General features: G+C 41.3%; 1 protein-coding gene and 2 long non-coding RNA genes across 8 annotated transcripts in view; 2 read left to right on the top strand and 1 right to left on the bottom strand.

Moving 5' to 3' along the window:
* Positions 1-5,155, top strand: part of LOC144083938 (uncharacterized) — a 41,867-nt gene extending 36,712 nt beyond the window's left edge. The window contains exons 2-7 of the long non-coding RNA XR_013303668.1: positions 1,537-1,708; positions 2,552-2,714; positions 4,253-4,353; positions 4,621-4,750; positions 4,899-5,031; positions 5,109-5,155. This is a non-coding gene — a long non-coding RNA (uncharacterized LOC144083938). The remainder of the gene's footprint in view (positions 1-1,536; positions 1,709-2,551; positions 2,715-4,252; positions 4,354-4,620; positions 4,751-4,898; positions 5,032-5,108) is intronic.
* Positions 5,156-5,408: 253 nt separating this feature from the next.
* On the top strand, positions 5,409-9,492 carry LOC144083267 (uncharacterized). Its single transcript, XR_013303508.1, has 4 exons — positions 5,409-5,659; positions 6,053-6,169; positions 7,831-7,885; positions 9,260-9,492. It is a non-coding gene; the product is annotated as an uncharacterized LOC144083267 (long non-coding RNA).
* robo1 (roundabout, axon guidance receptor, homolog 1 (Drosophila)) overlaps positions 5,687-15,776 on the bottom strand; it is a 220,907-nt gene continuing 210,817 nt past the window's right edge. For 5 of the 6 annotated variants that reach the window (XM_077610931.1, XM_077610933.1, XM_077610932.1 and 2 more), the window contains 9 exons: positions 15,120-15,470; positions 13,607-13,726; positions 11,981-12,125; positions 11,579-11,815; positions 10,013-10,503; positions 9,734-9,889; positions 6,711-6,968; positions 6,430-6,623; positions 5,687-6,361 (listed from right to left, as the gene is read on the bottom strand). In XM_077610931.1, coding sequence (XP_077467057.1) covers positions 6,347-6,361; positions 6,430-6,623; positions 6,711-6,968; positions 9,734-9,889; positions 10,013-10,503; positions 11,579-11,815; positions 11,981-12,125; positions 13,607-13,726; positions 15,120-15,470 — 1,967 coding nt within the window. In that variant the 3' untranslated portion in view covers positions 5,687-6,346. The remainder of the gene's footprint in view (positions 6,362-6,429; positions 6,624-6,710; positions 6,969-9,733; positions 9,890-10,012; positions 10,504-11,578; positions 11,816-11,980; positions 12,126-13,606; positions 13,727-15,119; positions 15,471-15,776) is intronic. The other variant, XM_077610936.1, reaches the window with a different exon arrangement.

The following is a 15,776-nucleotide window of genomic DNA, read 5'->3' as shown; positions in this document are numbered from 1 at the left end:
GCTCCCTTCTTTAATCTCACCAATCTCATCTTTTTTAGCGACCAACTCTCCCCCTAAAAATTAACTGTGACAAACTATTTTTTCAGCCGATTCAGGACTTCATAGATTTCGGTAGACACGTCGCAGATCTTAGCTGTGAGGACCAGATAGCAGCCGTCTGCCGGGTAATGATAAACGACAAGAGGAAATGAAAGAAAGTCAAGCCATCCGTAGCGTTACAACGTGTCCATGCCGGCAACAAAGAGAAGACAAGACTTTACAGGGCGATTTAAAATGTTTGGAAGAATATTTTCTATAACTGTCAAACCACCAAAATGTGTCAAATTATTTATTAATACCTTATTAGTCCAGTACCGTTGCATTTTCGAATGAGTGATGTCCCACCTCCAGGCCATGGATTGGATGTCCATTGCAGTCTGCGGTTAAAAACAACATTAATCTATCATGAAATTGATGTTCCTGTTTATTACATAAATACATGATTATCATGGTCGTTATGCTATTAGTCCAGCCGAGAAGGCCTTGCTGGCCGTGACGGTTCACCACTGCCGTTACTCCCAAAGACGACCTCGTAACGTCTCCTAACGGCGTGAGGCTAATGAGCGAAGGTGTAATATGTAAATAGGAGCGGCGGGGGGGGGTTGTGTACACGCACTGTCGTGATGCATTAATTGTTGACGCGCCTGGAAAAAAAAAATGAGACCGCAAAAGAAGCAATTCCCTCGTCCTTTCAAGACGGTGCTTAATTGCTGCCGATCGAGTGAGGAAAACGGTCGGGGGGAGGACATCGTAATTATACAGATGGATTGAAATATATATTAAGACAAGGAATCATCTCAATTATGCCCAGGTGATTAAAACTTGGACCTCAGTCAGGGGCTGTAGACGGAGGAAAGATAAAAATAACAAATCTCAGCAGACACGCTGACAGTTGCATCAAGTCTAACATCTTAACGGACACGTCGTTAAGGACACCTGCAGGTTCTAATGATGTCCAATAGGAAAGCTTAATCAGTGCGTCGCAGAGAATTGCAATGAATATATCTTATTTAACAAATTAGCATTAGGCTTTCCATGCAATGTTTGATGCGGCTGAGTTAAAAAGAGTAAATATTTTTCTTTCAATCTACCACACAGTGTTGCTGTGGCCTTGACTCATCTTATTTTGTATTTTTTTTCCTCCGATTGATTTTTTTTTTCTTGCTTGTCAGTAGCCACGCGAGCCTCTTTTCACACCTTAAGCGAGTGGCTTTCACTTTTCGGAGCAGATAAAGGAAGCACGTCTGATTGGCCGAGGGTCGTCGGTATCGATTGTTATTCTACCAGAAAAAAAAGGAAGACTAATGAGCAGGATGAATTGCAGGAGAAAGGTTAATACCATATTGAAATGTCAGGAGATTGATGATATTGTTCTTTCCTGGACGAGAAAGTGACAAATGCATTGCCCTTTTCACTGCCTACCTTCGTCTTTATTCGTGGCCTTCTTTGGTTCTTTTTTTTTTTGAATCCCGGATTCTGTTGTTTGCTCTCTTCCAGATGGTGAGAAGTTGAAGTGATCTCCTCCCAGATGTCCCTACGGCAACGACGGCTATCCGTCTTCATTGGACGCTGATGGAGTTTTGATGCCACAACTGAGATTCTGCTGGATGACTTCCTCGGGCAACCGACCGTCAAAGAAGAGGCTCGTGGGACACAGCATTAGGCACAGGTAAATGGACAGAGAGAACCCTGACATGAATCCGCAATTGGAAACCTCGAAAGCCTTATTTGAAGGCTCTGTGACAAGCGCAATTCGATACATATCTCGAGACGTGGGGTGCGATTTGGTTCAAGAACAATTCCATTTAAAGAGGAAACTGTTCAAATCCGTTCGATTCGGTGGGATTACGATTCAATTTATTGTCTTAACTAGCCAGGATGCTTTATGTTTGGTTTGGTATTGCATTTTTTTTTGCATTTGGGTGATGCAATGTGCTCTGATAATCATTCACAAATGATTCCCATACATTGATGTGCACTTTTCTACAAGCAAAACACAAAAAAACTATTGTGAGTTTTAAGAGATTGGGTGACGAAGTAGAAAAACTTAGTATTAAGTATTTTCCGAACTATAAGGCCCAAACAACATGTCAAAAGCAGTGTGCTTTATAATCTGGTGCACTTTATCAATATTAGTTAATAATAACTGCATTTTGTAATCCAGTATGTCTTATATATGAAACTAACTTTAAGAACGACCATTCGTTGATGCGCGTTATAGTACAGAAGATACGGTAGTTAAAAAAGTTATATCGGATTCATATTAAGTCATTCCACTTCTAAAGATATACAGGGTTATAAAAACTGAAAAACATGTTACATAAACATTAGTTTTAGTCATCTATTATTATAAAAAATAAAATAAAAAATGACATTGTTCCAATTTCCAAACCTGCATAGGACGTGTTACTTACGGTAGACTTCAGGCTGGTGACCAGTTCAGGGTTTTTGTCTGTGTAGGAGTATTAACAGTTCTACTAACTAAGCTGTCCTTCCCCCAAAACGACTCCAGACTATGCAACATAAGGAGATAAAGACCAAGTCTGGCCCAGCAGATGGTTGCATGAAGATGAGCTCCAAGAGCACTGGCCTTCTCGGAAGATCTCCTCCAGGCTAAGCATGACTGGTGCCCCCCATCTGCTTTGTAGGACTTGACCACAACCACAAGAACCCGTGTAAGTACATTCAGACTTCCAGGTTTTGACTTGAGACAAAAAAAACTGGGAAAATATAGTCGTACTACTATTGATGAAGTAATGGAACATAAAATTTATGACAGGCATGACGATTTAACATTAGAACGATGTAATTACTTGTTCCTGGCTGTAAACGAAATTATGAACACATCATAATCAGCGTTCATTTACGATTCATTCAAGACATGAATTGATTATACAGAGGCGAGCATTGAGGTTCCAATATATTCGACTAAAATTTAAAGCTCATGTCTAAAATTAAAAGTGTGAAGACATCTGACCTGCAGCTGGAAAATTGATTGCCAAGGAGAAATTTAAAAAAAGCTAAAATATAAATTACTAAATACATTTTTTTTTTACCCCCATGTGCATCTGCGGCAGCATCTTCAAAAGATGAAGACACGCAGATGTTGCCTTAATTAGCTCCTCATTTGGGAAGGATGTTAATGAAGGAGCTCGGGTCGTAAGACACGAGACACAATCACGGAAAAGAAAATGAGTTTTCGTGCCAGCCTTGACCTTGTTTTGTCTCTCAGTTAAATAATGGGAAAAATAAATTTCTTTTTAGACTTTAATGTCTCTATGTTTATGTAATTTCATGTGTTTGGAGAGACAGGCTTCTATCAAATTTTTGGTTATTATATTCGGGTGTCTAGCTCTATTTAGTTGGATTTACTTCGTTTTTTGGGGGGAAAACTTGTGGGTAAAGCTGCATGTCAGATGTCTCCATTTTGAAATACAGTGCAAATTCTCCAATTGAAAGCTGCTCTTATGTTGCTATGGTTACGAGATAGATTCCTCCCCAACCTTAGTTGCAACAGTAGTATAGTCAAGTGCAATATCCAACAGGATAGAAAAGGCACAAATACAATTCGATGGTACGTCACTGAATTTTTACGACCTGAAATGTAATTTGTCAGACTCTTCTACTTTCAGGGGTGAGATTGATCGGCATAAAGTACTGCTGCTTGCGCATACTAAAAGCTCCGTGTTTAAATCGATCACTGGAACTGTCAGGACAGGCAGATGCATTGATATGCAAACAGCCCATTAAGCATGTAGAAACCACAATTAATGGGCTTAAAGGTAGGAGTGCAAATTAGGCGAGCACATGCGGCGCTGTCATAAATCTGCACTCCAAACAACGGTACAGGCATCAGTCACAAAGACGTCTCGGACCCCTAGGAACGAAAAACAAATAGACCACAGTGTTTATTTTTAATCGATGAAATGTTAGGCAAATTTCAAATAGGCATTTATTTTTTGAGTGTCACTCTTACACAATGTTTTTTTGGGAACTATTACAAAATAACAGCAGCAAACTAGAAATGGGATCAAGTTTATTACTACATATACTGCGTGAAGAAAAAAACTATATCGGCTCGAAAGATCTATTAAATCGCTCTAAAATTACTGAAATATTGGGTTGGTTGAGCTGAAAATGGTTTGGTTGATTAAAATGAGGGCGCAAATGGAAGAACAAGTGTTTTAACTGGGGATTCTTTCTTGTTTTGCAGCAAAGTTAAAGTTGTGAGCATCTTTTCGGATGGAAAAATATGGACGAAACCGGACTACCTCCTCAAGCGACGCATTGAGCAGAAAAGACGTGGAAAATAAGGTAAAATTTAAGTCATTTGTGCAAATGATAGTGCCATTTATTAAGATGTTATATCTTACAAAATAGCAGCAGCAAATTAGAAATTAGATCAAGATTAATAAGTATACTGCGTTAAGAAAAAAAATTATACCGGCTCGAAATGTCTATTAAATTGCTCTAAAATGACTGAAATATTGGGTTGGTTGAGCTGAAAATGGTTTGGTTAATTAGAATGTGGATGCAAATGGGAGAACAAGTGTTGTAACGGGATTTTTTCTTGTTTTGCAGCAAAGTTCAAGTTGTGAGCGGATGGAAAAATATGGACTAAATGGAAGCCGGACTACCTCAAGCGGCGCATTCAGCAGAAAAGTCGTTTGAATGAAAATAAGAAGTGAGAAGGACAGACGTGGAAAATAAGGTACAGTTTAAGGCATTTGTGCAAATTATAGTGCCATTTATTAAGATGATTTATGTATAGATATTAATCATTAAATGTTATTACGACTAAGATCATTTGTGGCCATAGCAAGCACTGCTGTAACTGGGGAACCTTTCTTGTTTTGCAGCAAAGTTAACGTTGTGAGCGGTTGGAAGAATATGGACTAAATGGAAGCTGGATTACCTTCTCAAGCGACGCATTCAGCAAAAAAGTCGTTTGAATGAAAATAAGAAGTGAGAAGGACAGACCTGGAAAATAAGGTAACATTTAAGTCATTTGTGCATGGTTAGTAGTCATTAAAACTTCTGATGTTGCTCACACTGGTCCTCTGTTCAAGGTATGCCCAGAAATATGAAAACTTAAAGGGAACATTGCGGCCAACAACGAGGAAATGACGACAAACGCACAGGTAAGTTAGATTTTTTTTCTTTATTTATTCATCCATTTTTTTCTCATTTTTCTTTTTTGTTTTTGCGTGACGAAACAAACGTTTGCAGATGTCCTATGAATAAACAACAGCACCCTTTGCTCCCTTTCAGAAGAGAGGCCTTCATCGCCTTTTGTTTTGTCCACCAAAAAAACTTTACATCATCTTCAGACCCCCCTGCCTTTTCTCAAAGTGACGTTTTTTTAACTTGACATTCTTTTAAGTGCATTTAGCGGAAATCTTATTTGTTCTCAGTATCATGTGCATTGATGACATCACGGTCAATGGCAAAAAATATTTACATTGCAGCGGTGACTCACATGAACTGTCCTTTTTTTAATGTTTGTTTTTCATGTCACTTGAGAAGCGGAGAGGCAGATGAGCATTCGGAAAACGGCTAACATCATCATCATCATCAGGATTAGCAAGACTCTTTTGGCCCTACCTGTGTTTTCCCGCCGGTAAGACAAAAAAAGGTTAATAGATAAAATGGTTTAAAATAAAGTTTAGTGATTGTGCTTTTAAAACCAATGTAAAACAAGAAAAAGAAAAAAGCAAATAACATTGACAACAACACGAAACATAACAGTGCATTACAAAAAATTAAAAAAAACCTAAGAAAAAAAAATCCCAAAGTGGCACACTTGCTAAACAATATTGCATTTTACAAACATGGATGGAAATGATAAAATACTTATATTTACTGGCATGATAAAATTAGGATTTTCATTTTTGAAAAAATACCCAAAAACAAAGTTAGGCAAATTGAGGTACCACAATGGGACGACATGTATTACATACTGTACGCATATTTACACACATAAAACCCAGCCCTCTCTGCTTGCATTTTACAGTAACGTACGTGTGCCGACTTGATGGAAAGAAGCTCTCGAGCCGTTTTCAAGACTTCCCTCCATATTGCATTGGAATTAAACAAACACCCACACGCCGCATTTTGGCGCAACATTGGGGTAAGTCCTTCTCTCTTTTTCAGGTTAAAAGTGATAAATTAGAAGACATTGGTGAGTTTTCCAGATGTGAAGAAATGCCGCCAATACGGAAATACTGAGATATTTTTTAAGAGGAAACAAGGGTACTCGGCAAAAGAACTGAAAACAAAAACAAACCCCACAAAATCCTTTTCATCTTCAGCTTTCTGCCATCTGGAAAAGAAGCAAAATATGAAATGAGCATCGCATGTTTCAATAAATATTTGAAAATAATTTCATACCTCAAGCTCTTCATTTGCTGCCTGTAAACCCCCCGTGGTGCCAGGGTTTACGTCAGCCAGGTTCCTGTGGACCCCCTCGCCTCTCCGCCGGCCCCCCGACCCCCTAGATGACATGGAGCTAGAGGAGCTGGGGTCTCGGGGACTGTTGACCACGGGAAACTGTGGTCGGCTGTAGGGTAGAATGTCCTCTGTACCTACAAACAATATGGATTAGATCAGGGTTATCCAAAGGCCATGCAAGGACCAACTTCAAATCTTTCCACTTGGATTTGTGTCTCTACCTGCTTGTTGGCGCCCCCTCTGGCCGCCTTTGCTCCCGTGCACTTTTTGTCTCTCCTGGGCCTCCCTGCGTTCCGATGAGCTGGTTCTAGGGTCCGAGCCTTCTTTGACACGGTATCCTCCGGCTCCCACTCCCCCTCTCTTGTCTCTACTATCTCCCGATTTGGGGGAGACCACTCCCCTGCCATCCAGGCTCACCTTGGAGGGATGCGTGGGGGACTTGAGCACCGCTGGGGGAGGGATGGGTGGTGGTGGAAGATCTGTGGGTGGGACACAAGAAATAAGAACAAATTGAGTCCACTTGATATTCATTTTCCAGTCCTTTACTATTTTTACATGTACATGTACAACAGAAATACATTATTTTTAAGAACCATGTGTCTTCACAAGGGTCTTGGGGGGTGCTGGAGCCTATCCCAGCTGACTTTGGGCACCAAGCAGGAGACACACTGGGTTGGTGGCCAACCAATTGCAGGACATAAGACGGACAACCAATGATAGCTAGGGGCAATTTAGAGCATTCAACAAGATAGCCTAGCATGCATGTTTTTGGGATACAGGAGGAAACCAGAGTACCCGAAGAAAACCAACATGCAAACCTAAGATCGAACCTGCAACCCCAGAACTGTGAGGCTGACGCACAAACCACTCTGCCAATTTCAAATGTTCATGCATAGAATACCACTGGAGTACCCAGGGAAAAGCCCCACAGGCACAGGGACAACATTCAAACTCCACACAGTAAGATTGGAATCCAACAATTAGCAAATATTTTGGACGAAATACGCAAGAAAGGTAAAAGACAGCTGAGAGAGGCAGACAAAAGGATTCGAGCGATATGAAGCAAAGAGAGGTGCTGGTAGGTGCTAAGCAAACAAGAGAGAATTGAAGAGGTCAAAGAGTCGACAATATGGCGGCCGGGCGCCGTCTTTTAATCAATTTAATATGTCTTTATGGGAGACTGGTCTCAGTTGTCAACAAATAAGATTGAATGAGTGGGAAGCTACAGGAATATATATTGGATCCCATAATGTGAAAGCATTTTTAATAAAAAGCATTACTGCTGATAGTTTTTTCTTTGTCTCTCTCTATAATGTTTTCAATCTATTTAATGTCTTTCAGGGAGAATATTCGCTGTCTGGAGCAAAATAAAGAAAACTGGACTACGTTGGACACGGTAAGATATAATAAATTTAATCTGGTGCTTTATAATAAAGATATGAACTTGAAAATACTTAATAAGGCCCACATTCTAAGCAAACTTGGGTAATTTACCTTGATTGAAAGATGTTCAAAATAAAGGAATTTTACAACATTAAAGCTAGAGATCTGACTCACTCAAAATTATGATCTGCCAAATATACTTATAGTAGGAAATGAAGATTTAAATGTATTCAATAGCACAATTCAGCAAAAATTCAATCTGAACTAAATGCTATATGATGAATCTACCACTCTTATTTCCAACTATATCTGCCCAATATACATTTCATTCAACTTACTCATAAAGTCTACATAATCAACAACAACAAAATGTCTCTAACAATCCTTCCATGTATTATACTTATATAAACCCAACAATTTTAAACTAAGTCAAAGAGCCACACCACGTAGTGACCTGCCAAAAACAGACACATACACAAAAACACCATTAAAACCATACTATTCACCCTAACACTTTCTTGCCCTTAAAAAACAACGTGTTATCAAGGTAAGTGTCCACCCTCAACACACATCAAATCCAACAAAGCCAGAATTGCATACAATGAAGCATAGAGTGACAGTACACACAAAATATGATAAGAAGCAAAGAGCCACGTTCATTTTGGCTCTAGCGGAGACCATATAGTCTATGGCATAGACTATATGGTAGCGGTCGACAAGATGGGGGATGAAGAGGTCTGAGCTTGTGTAGGCAATAACCTCCAAATGAAAAACAATCCATTCAGATCAAATGTAATCAGCAAGAGTAGTGACGGACGGACTGAACGTGACGGACAGATCTGTCCGCAGAAACAAAGACTGAAAAAAAGCACGAAGCTGGGGAAGAAGCACGGCAAGAGGAAGAGGAAGCAGAATTTCAAGGCTGGGTGGGGGTTGAATATATAGCTGCTCCACTGGCTCCCAGTGAGCTGGATATTAAATCTCACTGTCAAGTGTTTCCAACACTCAAGGGCAGCTGACACTGAAGAGGAGAGCCTGCAGCACACAAGCACCTAAGGTGTTCACGGATACATTTACCCTATATTACAACATAAAGCTGCATCGGTATTTGGTCAGTTAAACACTTTTTTTACCAGCACATTTCTTTCTTTATCGTCAACTATAAGGCAAACGTCAACAATATTTCATGCGGAACAGTCATTCCTTTAAAGACATCTCACAAGTTCATTTTGGGTATGTTAAGCTTACTCAACTCGAGTTCTGGACCTAGGACCTGATCAAGACTAATTACTACAACTTATACTACTTATTTATTATGTTCACTACTTATTTATAGTACTATTTATTTATCATTACTATATATTGATTATCTGTGTTTGTTGTTAAGTCCATAGACTCAGCAAGTGGATCAACAATTTGGCGCTAAACGTCTCCAAAACCATGGAACTGATCCTGGACTTCAGACGGAACAAGACTGCTCTGATCTCAATTGGACTACTTATTTTGTTCTTATTTACTGACTATTTATTTGTCTGTTTGTTACTGTTATTTGGGCACTACATGGTGAAATCTTTACATCTCATTATACTTGTATAATGACAATAAAAGCATTCAATTTAATTCAATGCTCTATTTTTTTATTGGCCTGGTAGGAATAAATCTCTTTTCATTTGAAGAAAAAAAATCTATCAAATCATGGTTTCTGATTTAAAAATTAAATTGTAGGATCATTTTAGATTAGATTAAATTTTATTCATCCCGTAGTTGGGAAATTTACTTTGTTGAAATAGCGAGAAGGTAGCACTGAACTATTCATCTAATGGAAGTGACTCATTCTTGTTATGTATGAGTAGTGCTGCACCTTCATTGTAGGCTTCGCGTCTCTGGTTCCCCGGCGCTGGGTGTTGCTTCTGCTTCTTTGGAGGCCTCCTGTGCACTGCCGCCATACTCATGCTGCTATCTGTGGACACCGGGCTGCTAGGACGATGGCCCGCTGGGTGGATTTGGTATTTCCGTGCTGGGAAAGCAACAAAAAAATGAGCAGAGTTCATTCAATGTGGCCCTTTTTGTGTGGTCACCTTTCCCGCCTCAACCTATTATTTAGAGTTCTTCGCTTTCACTACATTTATATTAAACCTACCCGATAATGCTGCACCTTCCTGGCCTTGCACGCCCGGATGTCTGGCCACCCGCAGACCCGAATACTCGGCGGCGGCCACCACAACCTGCGCGAAGTCGGTGTCCGTGAAGAAGGAGCCGTCCGACGAGCTGACCGCGCTGGACCTCCCCGAAGAGACATTATCTTCCTCGGAGGCGGAACCCCAACCGTTGATCATGGAGCCCGTCACCGAGCTCTCCAGGTCGCCCATGCTGGATGCCGGCGTCTGTTCCATGCCCCCCCGTAGGAGCAACCGGCGTTGGTGCATCTGCGGGTGGTGGGGGTGGCTATGGTGGTAGTGCATCTTTGCAACCTCAGCGTCTGTGTCCTCGTCCTCCTCCTCTTCGTCTTCCTCTGGAATTGCCTCTTCGCCGTCTTCCATGCCATCGGTATCCAGGGGGCTATGGATGTAACTATATGTGTGTGAGGGCGAGAGTGGGCTGGGAGGGGTTGGGGGGCTTACAGCATGGCGCCTAACAAGAGAAGAAGTCAGAGTCCGTCAAAGTTCAGGACGAGTCAAGAGGACAGACTAAAGTCTAAAGCAACGGTGTCAGACTCGGGTTGGTTCGCGGGCTGCTTTAGTGTCAACTTGATTTTTTTTTTTAGAAATGGATTAAAAGAACTGGATTAAAAGCCCTGAAAATTCAGTTTTTTAAAGATCTAAAACAATGTTTATCCTCGCTTTTTTTTTTTAGATTTTACAAAATTATTTTTTGACTAAAAACACAGAAAAAATTGATTAAAAAATTACAATTATTGATTTGAAAGGGGGAAAATCAGGAAATTTAATATACATCTATACTCTTCATTTTAATTTGATCCTAAAACAGAAAGTCAGCACTCATGATTTACTTTCCCGGGCCACATTGAATGATGCGACGGGCCAGATTTAGCCCCCGGGCCGCCACTTTGACACATGTGGTCTAAAGCCAAACATTTGGTTACAAAGGTATAACTTGCAAAATAGGCTCTGTACCGAGCATGTCATTTTTATTGTTTTTTTATAAATTAAATTTATTAGATACTTTTATCACGACTAGAAGTATACAAAAAATACTTTTTTTGTCATTTCAAGTACTGTGTTCAGCCATATTCCCAATTTCCGACTATTTCTACTAGAGTAATACATCATATTCTTAATCGCTGATTCTCAATTATTAAAGTTTTCATCTTTTCATTCATTCTCTGTACTGCTTATCCTCACAAGGGTCGCGGGGGAGAGCTAACGTGTTAATCACTCAACACGGTATTCAACTGTTATTGCTAAAACCGCAACAAGCAAAAATTAACCATTCCTCCTTCGATTGTATTTTAAGTATTAGTATCAGTGGTTGATCAAAAAAGTGGTTTTCACAACATGTGGAAAGAACTATAGCATTATTTGTTTGCACACCGCTACAACTTAAGCCTATTTCATGCCTTAACACACTCTTTCCGAATGCAGACATCAAATTGAGACGGCAATCAAATATAATAACTGCTTTTGACTACAAGGCAATTGTCGATTTCAAAGTGGTCATGCTGTGAAACGACGCGGGGCGACGTTACCTGCGCTCGTGGCTGTCGGGCGCCTCCTGCAACATGGGCGTCATCTCTTCCTGCGGCGAAGGCGTGAGCGTGGCGGTGGACTGGTGGCTATACGACACGGCGGCGGGGGAGGAGGCCGTGCCGCGGACGGGTGGAGTCGGCCCTCGCTCCATCTCCTCTTCCTCCATCTCCTCCAGCTCGCCGGGTTGAAGGTACATGTGAGAGGGCGGCATGGAGCACTGCATGTCTGGGTCGCAGCTGCCAACGACGGAGAAGCAAGTGAAGGCTCATTATTTCCACATCATTTTGCCCGAGACGTGCGTGTTTCTCAACACAGGAAAACACGTGCTAAATATTCATGGCATCCCTCCGTCAAGGTTTGACACAGATTAAACCCCCGCGGGCGCATCATAGCCGTCATACCTTTCTTCCATTGACAGCAAGTAGTCGTCGGCGCTTCGCGTCGGGGGCGGGTTGGCGGGTGGGGGCGGCAAGAGGTCGGCCCAATTGGTGGTGCTGGGTTTTGTCAGTTTGGGGGTCCGAGTTCCCTTCTTGTGACCTTGGCTTCCTGCTTGGCGAAAAAAAAAGAAATTGAAGAAACGCTGTAAGAGAGAATACAATATTTTTGGGAAAACACGATTCGATGGCAAATTCTGGTTTGTTGGAGTGAATTGAGGCTTTCCCTGCTGTTTTGTGGGTTTTCCCCCCAATTTTGCATGGATTATTGCACCTTTTTCTCATTTTGAATCCCTATAATTGTCACAATTAGATGAAATTACGATTTGTGAAATTCGTTTAAACATGCTATCACATTTTTTTTGCCTTCTTATGATAAGCTTGTCCACCCAATTTCCTGTTTAGGGGGAAATATTATAATATATTATTGTTTTTTTTCTCTAACTTAACAGAAAACGCAACTAATTCGGTTTTAGAGGCAGCATTATGAAAGTATTCAAGATAATAGGCCCCAGTTTGCCAAAATGGGTGTTATTTTTGACATGTTTTGCATTCATTTGGAAAAGAATATTAAACACGAGTCCTCCACCTCATGCTCGATCCCGAATGAGTGAAAAATGACTAACAGAGCGTGAATTGACCGCAGAATAAATGCATAAATATTGTTCATCCTTTGTTGATAGGCATCTGCATGCCTCTCAGGGCTTCAGTAATGGGGAAGTGCAATAAAAGGTTGGTTTTAGCCCTGCAGCATTAAAATAAGTGCTGAGGAAAAAAAAAAGAAGAGCCAATTAATACCAAGAGTGTGAACCAATGAGCTGTGAGGCCTAATGACTACAACTTGAAATGTGATATCAGAATGGATACGTAGCATTAAGCGTGGCAGCCTTGCATGGCGTCTTTCCAATGTGATACCATTTGTCCTTGTCCCCAAGAAGACCCCAGAGGTCCTCCAGACAGATTGGAGTTGAAAGCAAAGGTAATTACAGCATATATAGAAGTTAAAGAAATGCAAATGACAATGATTCACAAAGAAAGAATTAAGATAGGACCATAAAAGAAGATTCGCTTATGGTTTCAATTCAAAAGCAAGGACTTGTAATTAATTCATTGTTACAATCAGGCACACTAAGTCCACCCTGTCCTACCCTCGTCTTCCCTGTTCTTAGCCTAGCAATTAGCTGAATTAGCCCTTCCTCAAACAGCTCCCCTCTATAAAATTAAACTGTGCCAACTATGTAATGCTACTTATAGTCATGTAGCATTCATGTTCAGTTGAGCGGAAAAAGTATTTTGGTTGGTGAAATAATGATTAAAAAATGATTGATTTCTGGATGAGGGTGGTTAAAGTTGAAAAATTCAACTGTGCCAACTATGTAATGCTACTTACAGTCAAGTAGCATTCAACTATGTAATGCTACTTATAGTCATATAGCATTCATGTTCATTTGGGGGGAAAACAAGTATTTTGGTTGCTGAAAAAAGATTAAAAATGCTGATTGATTTCTGGATGAGGGTGGTTAAAGTTGAATTTAATTTAAGTTTAATTAAAAAGAAATACTGTTATATGCTGAATGGTAGGTAATATCTTACCAGAGGTGCTGCTGCTTCCTCGGTCTGAGCTGTTGTAGGAACACCCGGTGTGGGTGTCGTGGCTGTGGTTGTAGGGGATGGTGGCGGGCATCATGGAGGTGTCGCCGCCTCGGTAGCGGTCTGATGGGCAATGATAAAAAGATTTGATGAGACAACTATGAATCAGAATTTCGACATGATTTAAGAGTGGGAATGAGGTTCTAGTGCATTCCATAAAGGCTGGGTTTGTGCTACGTGTTTAAAAATGACAGTTATTAGCACTCAAGTGGTAAAGTCGCTTTTGGTAAAAGAGGGACAGAAAATAGAGATCACACCAGTTCTTAACTTACAAATTTGATAAACTGAGTGTGACAAACATGTTACGTATGCATCACTTAAAATGAGAATTAATACTATAAATTGAATGTTCAAATCTGCAATCTAATTCCAGCCTTTGTGGACATGTTAAAAAATGTGAAATAATGTTAGTAGTGTTTGAACATGCAAATGAAAAGAGAATAAAATCTCCGGAATAATCCTTTCCCTCAGGCGAGGTAAGATGTTGAAAGCTAATGAACAACAAAAGACAACGTTGTCTTTTTCCTTGATGAGGCTTGAAGATAATCCAGACAGGAACAGCAGTAGAGATGTGAGAAGTTGAGCTATGGTACGATAAGGGGTGTCCAATTTTATCCAGACAAACTGAAAGCCAATTCTTCACTCGTATGAATTTATCAAGACGTGCCAAAAGGCGTGACCGGACGTTTCGTCGAAGGACGTTTGGTAGAATGGACGTTTGGTAGAATGGACGTTTGGTAGAACAGACGTTTGGTCGCCAGGTTTGCTCGCTGTCAAATTATGACAGAGTTTACTGTTTATATTTTGATATTAGATATTTAGATATTAAACTCTCTCTCTCTCATGTTTATAATTTTGAGAGCTGGTTTCAACAGTAACAACCCGGCAACCAAACGTCCGTTCTACCAAACGTCTGCTCTACCAAACGTCCGTTCTACCAAACGTCCGTTCTACCAAACGCCCGTTCTACCAAACGTCCGTTCTACCAAACGTCCGTTCTACCAAACGTCCGTTCTACCAAACGTCCGCTCTACCAAACGTCCGCTCTACCAAACGTCCGCTCTACCAAACGTCCGCTCTACCAAACGTCCGTTCGACCAAACGTCCGTTCTACCAAACGTCCAGTCGACCAAACGTCCGTTCGACCAAACGTCCGGTCGACCAAACGTCCGGGGACCAAACGTCTTTCGACGAAATGTCCGAGTACCGCCAAAAGGAGTTCATCGTCAAATTGGACCACTGGTAAGTAAGATATTTCTGGTCAAACTTTGGACACCCCTTAGGTTAGAGATGAATGTCTTTCGCACAAACACAAACAGGCGAAAGGGAAGAATGTCGGCATCTAGATGAGTTCTCGATGTAATTCCACTTGGGAAAAGATTGAAGGAGGAAGAGGAAGTTGCGTGGGATGGCGATGATCAAGGCTTTTGTGACGAGGGGCTCTCGTCACACTCACCCTTGTTCAGCTTGTTTTGCTCCATGATGCTGTACTGCATTTCCTGTTTGGGCTGCAAGATGCCGCCAGCGGGCTTCCAGCAGTGTTTGTCATTCAGCTCCCCTCCACCACCCGCCGTCCCTCGCTCGTTATTGCTCATGATGGACGACTGGATGAGCTGCGTGGTTGCGTACGGCGTGGGCTGGCCGCCGGTACCCACGAAGCGGCCGTCCTTTAGGTTGGGGCTATTGAAAGTCTTCATCTCGTTGATCTTGTTGGACAGGTCCACGTCGCCGTACATCCCCGGCTCGGGCACCAGGAGGCCGCTTTGTTTATTGTCCATCTGGCTGTTGTAATTGGCGATGCAGTCGGCTAGAGGACACGGGGAGGGTTACTCGAGCCGCCCGCCGTTGGCGAAACAGTTTTACTGCGTTGGGGTGATTAGACATTTTATTCGTGGAATTCTTAAGGAAGCTGTTAAGTGTCACAGCAACACACGGGTCATGCAAAGGTCAGTTCAAAAATATGTGGTACCTCGAGATATGAGCTTAATTCGTACCGGGACCGAGCTCGTATGTCGATTTTCTCGTAACTCAAACGAACGTTTCCCATTGAAATAAACTAAAAATAAATTAATTCGTTCCAACCCTCTGAAAAAACACCAAAAAAAGGATATTG

The sequence above is a fragment of the Stigmatopora argus genome, chromosome 10 (genome assembly GCF_051989625.1).
Source record: "Stigmatopora argus isolate UIUO_Sarg chromosome 10, RoL_Sarg_1.0, whole genome shotgun sequence".
In the NCBI taxonomy this organism is placed as follows: domain Eukaryota; kingdom Metazoa; phylum Chordata; class Actinopteri; order Syngnathiformes; family Syngnathidae; genus Stigmatopora; species Stigmatopora argus.
The sequence above is the reverse complement of the archived record's forward strand: the minus strand, read 5'-3'. Positions and strand labels throughout refer to the sequence as shown.